General features: G+C 47.5%; 1 protein-coding gene across 1 annotated transcript; it reads left to right on the forward strand.

Annotated features, from left to right (window-relative positions):
- The first annotated feature begins 938 nt into the window (after positions 1-938).
- On the forward strand, positions 939-2,762 carry LOC101593510 (RNA exonuclease 1 homolog). Its single transcript, XM_045155532.1, has 2 exons — positions 939-1,909; positions 1,946-2,762. Exons 1-2 carry the CDS (start codon positions 939-941, stop codon positions 2,760-2,762), a joined length of 1,788 nt encoding a protein of 595 aa, XP_045011467.1.
- Positions 2,763-8,876: the final 6,114 nt, after the last annotated feature.

Here is an 8,876-nt window from a genome sequence, read left to right on the forward strand (position 1 = left end):
CCTGTGTCCCAGTTGTATATAATGGGGTGTGGGCCCAGTTTTTAGAGCTAGCTAGAGGTTGGGAAGCAGCAGAAGCTCGGTGCAATCAGGCCCCTGTATTTCCAGGCGCTCATGTGCAAAAAGAAACAAGATCCCCGGATGTCCAACAGTCCTGGGGTCCTTCCCATGACTGTGCCCAGCGTCGAGGAGAGCACAGAGCTGGGCAGAGTGAGCCTAGAGTAGCCCCCGCCGGGGGTCAGCTCAGTCCTCCAGCTGATGTCCCATCGCCAGCGTCGTCGTCGTCTGTGTGATCTCGGGCCGGCTGCACAAACCCTCCAATCCTCAGCACTTTCCGCAGGGCCCCGAGACGGTAACCTCTCTCCGTGAGTGCAGAGCCCGTTTCAAAGCTCGGGTCAGAGAACCCGTCTCCAAGGTTAGAAGCCAGGGATTCTAAAGGCGCCGCCCGCACACGGCGAGGCTCGCCCTCCATCCTGACCCGGGAGCATCACCGCTGTGCTGGGTCTTGATGGGGGAAGACTATCCCCAAAATGAAACAACTCCCCCCGCCTCAAAAAAAAAAAAAAAAACAACAACCCTCCAAAACAACAAAAGGACAAGAAAAGACAGGAAGACGAGCACCCTCTACAAACAAACAAACAAATAAAAAAAAACTCACACCCACCCACCAATAAAACATGATGAAATGAAACCAAGAATTCCAGTTGAGACAATGATCAGGTCCCGTCCGGGTGGGAGGAGTCCAAGGATCCCGGAAGCTTAGAGGTCTGGAGAGATTACATCCATTTTGATTGGATTAAGAGCTAATCCGATTACAAGGATTTCCGCCCACCCCGGGCTATATAAGAGGCGAAGGCTGTGCCAGGCAACGCACTTCCCCAGTGGCGCTTGGAGCGGACGGCAGCTCGCGGGCTGGTCCTCTCCGCGAGCCCAGGGTCCCGATGGCCATGAGCTGGTTCCCCCAGGCGTACCAGGGAGTTCGCAAGGCCCTGGTCCAACACCCCATCCCGGACCTCCTGCTGCCTTGCTACCAGCAGGACGGCCTGCTGGGACCACCGCCCGCGACGACGTGCCTGCTGTCCCCAGAGCCGTTTGTCTTCCTGCAGGTCGTGAAGTCCCTTGGTCCATCGCAGGGCCTCAGCTTCGCGGCCACCTGGACCTGGGCCACGACGGATTCGAACGGACGGAGGAGGCCCGCGGGCCTGCGCCAGCCACCTAGGCCACGCGCCCACTTCCAGATGCCTTCTCCCGGCCACAGCCCAACCACCTCGGCCGCCGGGGAGAAGAGGAGGATCGCCCACGTGCCCAGGCCCGACACGGGAGCCAAGAGGACCCTCACGACCAGTGGGGCCGGCGACGGCGGAGGGTCCCCCAAGTCCGGAAGAGGGAGAGGCAAAGACCAGCAGCATCCCAGCCCGGGCACTTCAGGGACGATGACATGCAAGACCCCATCCGCCCCGAAGGAGCAGACGGTGCCCAGCGTGGTGGCCAGCGTCTCCACGGGCACTTGCAAGAAACCCACGCCCACCGCCACCAGTGAGCTCAAGGCCAAGGTCCCGGCCTTCATCCGCCAACGGTACCTCGGCCTGTTCGTGGAAGAGTGTCTCCAGTTCTCCTCGTCCCGCGGCGAGGCCGTGGAGAAGGCGCAGGCGGAGGAGAGGATGGCCTACGACCGCAGCCCCAACAAGTCCATCTACGTGAAGGCGGTCGTGGAAACGCTGGGTAAGCTCAAGGGCTTCACGCCCAGCGTCGTGCCCGGGCTGAACAAGGCCACCCTGTACAGCCGCCTGCAGGGCTACGTGCTCACCGAGGACCAGCTCAAGGAGCACGGCTATCCATTCGAGCATCCCAGGCAGCGCGGGGATGCTGTTCTCTTCCAGTCCCGCAGCCGCTGCTCCCCATCTTCCTCCTCGTCCTCCTCCTCGTCCTCCTCCTCCTCTTCGTCCAGCAGAACCTGCTGCCGCTGCGGTGCCCAGTACCCCGTGTCGTCCTCCGGGCACTGCCTGAGCACCGAGCCGTGCGTGTACCACTGGGGCAAGCTCTTCACGCACGCCGTGCTGGGCGGCTGGAAGAAGCAGTACACGTGCTGCTCGGCGCCCGTCGGGGTCAGCGGCTGTCAGGTGGCCAGGCAGCACGTGCAGGACGGCAGGAAGGACGACCTCCGGGGCTTCGTGGCCACCTCGGGCCGCCGCAGCCGGGAGCCGCGCGAGCTGGCGCACGCGGGCATCTACGCGCTGGACTGCGAGATGTCCTACACCACGGTGGGCCTGGAGCTGACCCGCGTGACCGTGGTGGACACCGAGCTGCGCGTGCTCTACGACACCTTCGTCAGGCCCGACAACGACATCGTGGACTACAACACCAAGTTCTCCGGCGTGACCGAGGCCGACCTGGCCCTCACCGAGACCCGGCTGCGGGACGTGCAGGCGGCCCTGCTGAGCCTGTTCAGCGCCGACACCATCCTCATCGGACACAGCCTGGAGAGCGACCTGCTGGCCTTGAAGCTCATCCACCGCCGCGTGGTGGACACCGCCGTGCTCTTCCCGCACCGCCGCGGGCTGCCCTACAAGCGCTCCCTGCGCAGCCTCATCTCCCAGTTCCTCGGGCAGGAGATCCAGGCCAGCGGGGCCGGGCACGACCCCAGCGAGGATGCTGGAGCGTGCATGCGGCTGGTGATGTGGAAGATTCTGGAGGACAGCAAGAGTGGAGGCCCTGGGGACTGCAGCCCCCCGTCGCCTGCCCTTCCCCGAGAACCTTCGGGCTGACAGTTCTGTGTGGTCTCCTGCATCAGGCCTCTCCAGAGCTCTGAGACAAAGCTAATTGATAAAATGCAGCAACAACAAACAAAACACCATCCATGCCCACGTCCAAGTCCAGTCACTGAGGCACAGGAAGTCGAGAGAAACGGGAAAACACCGAGACACAAAGAAACCAAAGCCTCCCTCCCACCCTCCTGGGCCTCCGCCTTTGCTGGGGGCTGTTGCAGGCAACCAATTACTAAACCAGAGGAGCCTGTTCTTGAACTCCTAGCCAGCAAGCTTCTCACCAGCGTCTGGAAGCAAGGTACTCTGTGACTCTGCCCCACTGACAGACACTACATGAGTTCTTCTTCCACTTTCATGGGGGGGTAGCATGGTGGAGGGGGCAGAAAAGGGTTGGTTGTTGCTATCCTCTTATGTATTTTCATTGTTTTTTTTTTTTTGTTGTTGTTCGCACGTGTTCCACAGTTAGTTGTCCCCTCCCTGGTGGGGAGCAAGTCTCAACCCAGTGTTGCTTTGCCTGTTGGGGGTGGGGAAAAGTTTATTGTATACAACATGGACTCATTTCTGTCACACCCCACTAAATTGGGATAGAAAGATACATTATTTCTTCCTGCTCCAGAACTGTATCTCAGAGCTGATCTAGAAAAAAGACTGGTTTCGCTCAGCAACTCATGCTGAAACTGCCTTAAGACCAACTTCGGTTGGGTAACTGCCATCACCCCCAGTGCGCCAGTTCCTGAGCCTTGAAAATGACAATGAAATGTGCTGAAAATAGCATGTTAAGGCATATTTTCAAGTATTATTGATAATTTCTTAATTTACATATTGATTTTTGGAGTAGGAAGTAGTTTGACAATTTTGTTTCTGTGAACTTTCTTTTATCATCTTCCAAATAAATTGCATTTAACAGTGAAAAATGCAAAAATTTTTGATTACTTTTAAGAATTTCGTTGAAAAATTGATTAGCATAATCTGTTATTTTCACTAAGAAAGAACAAGCTCAATACTTTTTATCTTTGCCTCTTTTTAATTCCTGAAAATTGAATGGATTTCTGTTAATATTTTCCACTAATAAAATTATTCAAGTTGTATAGAAATACATTCTTTGGTATTATATTTGCACTATCTTTTATGCCCTGAAAATTCGCAGGGTAATGCAAGCTGCTACGTTTCAGAATATTTAAGAAAATAAATAATTGTTTTTAATACCAGACTTTTAAATTGCATGAAGGTTTTTGGTAAGCACTAAATTTTAGTATTTAGAAGCTCTTTGTTAAAATATAAAATGCAAACATTTAACACCTAATCTAAGACAGGCACGGAAGGTGGATGTAATTAACTGGGTCTCAGGGTGGCCTCTGACTCGTAGTGACCCTCCCACTTCTGCCTGAGGGATTAAAGGTGTGCACCACAATGCCAGGCTTGTTTTGTATTATTTTTGAGACAGGGTCTCTACTGTGTAGCTGAGACTGGCCTTCGACTTGCTTTGCTTTTGATTCTGCTGCCTCAGCCTCAGAGTGGGGTTATAGGTGTGCATGCCATGCCTGGATAATTTAATATTTGACAAGATACTTTTTCAAAAGTAAATCCTAAGTGACTAAAACCCAAACCAAATAAACTTGTCTAAATCTTGTTATAATACAATGGCTAGCATTTTCTTGTTCTTTGGGCCAGTGTACATTTGTTATGGGTTGCAATTTTCTATTTATATTTTATTCTCAATAAAAAGTTTTGTTACTAAAGATTTGTGTCTATGTGTTTGTCTAAATTTGATAGGATGAAGGTGGGTTGCAAGCCAGACTCAAGTAAGGAACTTAGGGGACTAGGACGGAAGATTCCATCCCAGAGTGAGCCTCTTGGAATATAAGAGGGACTGAGATTGCCATATATTGGGCGATAGAGGGACTGGGCTGTTGGCTTCTAGAATTTGCTTCCCAAAGCCCACTTGGACTTCAGCGACTTTGGATAAGCTAACCCCTTACCAGACATGCTTTCACTTCTGAGGAACCCCTTGGCATTCCCTAAACACTGCCTGGAAAGGCTGTTTCCTACTTTCTCCTAATTTAGGGTAGGGGAAGGACAGAAATGTTGTTTGCTTATTTGTTTTAACTATGAAAGATTTATATTAAGAGAGAAGAAAAATTGGAGGAGAAAAACTCTTAAGCTAAGAGGAGTTTCCTGCTCCCAGCTGGTAGCGGTCCTGAGGGGGGAAAAGCTTAGGGAAGTCTAAGTGACAACTTAGACCAGGTCTTTTTATAAATTGAGCATCCAACATAGTCTCAGTGTCTTATATACCCCAAGGTGGCCTCCAGTACACTAGTTGAAGATGATCTTGAATCTTTTTTTAAAAAAAAATATTTTTTTATTCATTCATTTATTTTTGAGAGGGAGGGAAAATGGGCACACCAGGGCCTCTAGCCACTGCACATGAACATGCATCACCTTGTGCATCTGGCTTACGTAGGTACTGGGGAATCGAATCTGGATCCTTTGGCTTCTCAGGCAAGTGTCTTAACCTCTAAACCATCTCTCCAGCCCACAATCCACCTCCTAAGTACCAGGATTATAGATAGGAACTATCACACCCAATTTATGAGGTACTAGAAATCAAACCCAGGGCTTTGAGCAAACTAGGCAAGTACATTGTCAGCTGAGCTGCTGCACGTTGTAGCCCTAGCCGGAATTCCTCCCTCCTTCTGGTTGAAAGTCACTTCCAGGGAGAGAAAATAAGATTGTGTTGGGCTGTAACTTTTTTTTTTGGGGGGGGGGGAGTCTTTAGTTTATTATTGAAAATTTGGATCAGGCCTAGCAAGAAAAATAATTTGTTTTCTTTATCAAGTCTTGTATGTATGGCTCAGTGTTATAGTACTTGACAAACATTTGCAAAGCTGTGGTTTGTGCCTAACAGTGTACAAAATCAAATATAGCAAAAAATGTTAAAACTTCATGGAGTACTGTAGTTCTTTTTATGATTTCCTAATAATTACACACATGGAACCATTAAATAATGAAAAAAAATTTTAATAATAAAGCTGTCAATTTGTGTGGGGAAGGTGAGTTACTAAATGAAGATTTAAATTATAAAGGAGCCAAGTATGTCGAGAGTCAGTGCTTGCTTTCACTACAGCATAGTAGAGAAAGGCAGGTTAAAGAGCAGAAGATACTATTGCTGAATTGCTTATTTAAGAACTTAAGTAGGGCTGGAGAGATGGCTTAGCGGTTAAGCGCTTGCCTGTGAAGCCTAAGGACCCCGGTTCGAGGCTCAGTTCCCCAGGTCCCACGTTAGCCAGATGTACAAGGGGGCGCACGCGTCTGGAGTTCGTTTGCAGAGGCTGGAAGCCCTGGCGCGCCCATTCTCTCTCTCTCCCTCTATCTGTCTTTCTCTCTGTGTCTGTTGCTCTCAAATAAATAAATAAAAAATTAAAAAGAAATAGAACTTAAGTAGATATGCACTGAACTTTGTAGGCAATTCGTAATTTGTCATAACATTTTCCTGATCATGTAGCCAATACATTGTATAACTTTTGGGTTTTGGTGAAGACCAACGTTGCCTTCTTAGGTAAAAGCGTAGGTAATTTTATACAGCAACCATCATCCTGACTCCCCCGAGAAACTGTTGACTATGAAGATGGACACAGTGACAAGTTAAAAAATAGATTCAGTAGATTCAGCAAATAAACATGAACGGTTACCTAAATTTACCTTAAGAAACTAGGGTGACTGTAATCATGTACTACATTTCAAATCTGAATACACATGAAATTGCTGTCAAAATTGCCTTGGTATTTCACCTCTGGGTAATTATAAATTTCATGTTAAAGGAGTAGATGTATTTAGTTGGAAATAATTTTATCTCCTACAATTAGAACAAATTAAGCCAAATTGGCCCTTTCCCAGAGAAATTGAACTCAGTGATAGGGATTTTCCCAGTAGATTCTTTGGAAGTAGACGATGATACTACGTGCATAGTATCTGACATGTCTGGGCATGTCAGGTTTTTTTGACCTCAGGCTGGGCCTTGGCATCTAGGAAGTAGTTCAGGAATCAAGTGATGTGTGTCGTTTTGTGCAGGGGAAACAGTGGTAGCTGGTCTCTTCTTTACTTATAGTCCTAACAGTGATGACATCTAGATCCTGTTACTCACTTTGTTATATAATATATTTTGTTGGTATTTGGTAACCGAACTGTAGTCAAATAATGGGATCTGGTAGGATGATTTTGAGGAATGGGAAACATGAATACTTTTATTAAATTATATCATAAAATATTGATCATTTGTTAATGTCTTCCTAACCCATCCCTCTGGGTAGGGCACACCTATTGTCTACAAGAAACTGTCCTTGATGCCCTTATTGGACTCTGGGCCATGTACATTTTCATTAAACAATGTGGGTTCTTAACTTATTTCTGAGTTCATTTAAAAGTAGACTGGAGGGGCGGCGACATCAGTGGTTAAAGGCATTTTTGCTTGCAAAGTCTGCCTGAGTTCAGTTCTGTAGCCACCCATGTAGTGCAAGATGAATATTAATTTGTGGTGGTAAGAGACCTGGCATGCACACATGCACATGCCCATGTACATAAGTATGTAATTTTTTTTTTTTTGTAAAAATACATAGACTGAAAAAAGTTGAAAAGGAAAGTATATCTTGACGAAAGTTGATGAACTATAATAATGCAACCAACTTGGTGTCACAGAAACTCACAACTGCAGACTGTCTAAGGTTATTTGGACTTTTAATGTTACTTGTCAGTCTTTTTCTTTCTTTCTTTTTTTTTTTTTTTTCGAGGTAGGGTCTCACTCTGGCCCAGGATGACTTGGAATTCACTATGGAGTCTCAGGGTGGCCTTGAACTCTTGGCAATCCTACCTTTGCCTCCCAAGTGCTGGGATTAAAGGCGTGCGCCACCACGCCCAGCTTAGCCTTTTTCTTTATCCATGAGTGTGTTATTCTTTTTTTGCATTCCTCATAACAGCTGTTGTAGAATTCCTTTGCTTTCCCCTTACAGTCTTATCATATCTCCCAAACCCAGAGCAGAGCAGATGAGCCCTGCTCCTCTCTGCATGGGAGCAAGTTAACCCCTATCCTCAGAAATCTCTGATGCCACTCCTTCCCTATAACCTCATCTTCCTGTATCATGGGGGGTGGGGGTGTTTCATGTTTCTTATGACTGAATCATCTCTGTTCTATTAGTTTTTTTTTTTTTTTTTTTTTTTTTTTTTTCCTGAGGCAGGGTCTAGGCTTAACTGGAACTTATTCTGTAGCCTGAAGATGGACTCAAACTCACAGTAATCCTCCTACATGAGCCACCTGAGTGCTGGGATTAAAGGCATGCACCACCATGCCCAACTTTCTGTCTGTATTTTTCACCCATTCCATCCAGTTCAATCCGTTATCTCTGTTGTCTATGTTAACATCTCTGCCTCATTATACTCCTTCTATTTACTCATCCTTCTACTCTTCTTTTCTTTTTCTTCTCCTCCTTTCTTCTCCTCTAATTCCTCCTGCTTTTCTTCTGCCTCCTGCCCCCTGTCACATCAGACAGTCTCACTATACTGGCCTCAAACTCCATTACGTATTTCAAGCAAGCTACATTAATCTTTCTGCCTCCACCTTCATATTGCCTGTGGTTGTATGCCTCCATGTCTAGCTTGTCTCATTTCTTACATGATCACTCTTCTCCAGACAGGCTGGTATTATTCTCAATCAATCTTTGTTCCTTTGAGATTAAACATGTTTGTTTATTTATTTATAAGCAGAGAGTGAGAGGAAGCAATTGGGTGTGGGGAATGGGCCCACCAGGGCAACTTACCACTAACAAACTCCAGAGGCATGCCTCCCACTTTATGCATCTGTTTTTAGACGGGTACTAGAGATTTGAACGGGGCCTTCAGGCTTTGCAAGTGAAGGAGGATAGGAAAAAGCTATCTTTTAAAATATATATTATTTATTTATTTATTTGAGAGAGAGAATGGGAGAGAATGGGCGCTCCAGTGCCTCCAGTCACTTCAGACAAACTCCAGCTGCATGTGCCCCCTTGTGCATCTGGCTTACATGGGTCCTGGAGAGTCGATCCAGGATCCTTTGGCTTTACAGGCAAATCCTTAATGGCTAAGCCA

This window comes from Jaculus jaculus, chromosome 7, assembly GCF_020740685.1.
Source record: "Jaculus jaculus isolate mJacJac1 chromosome 7, mJacJac1.mat.Y.cur, whole genome shotgun sequence".
Lineage (NCBI taxonomy): Eukaryota > Metazoa > Chordata > Mammalia > Rodentia > Dipodidae > Jaculus > Jaculus jaculus.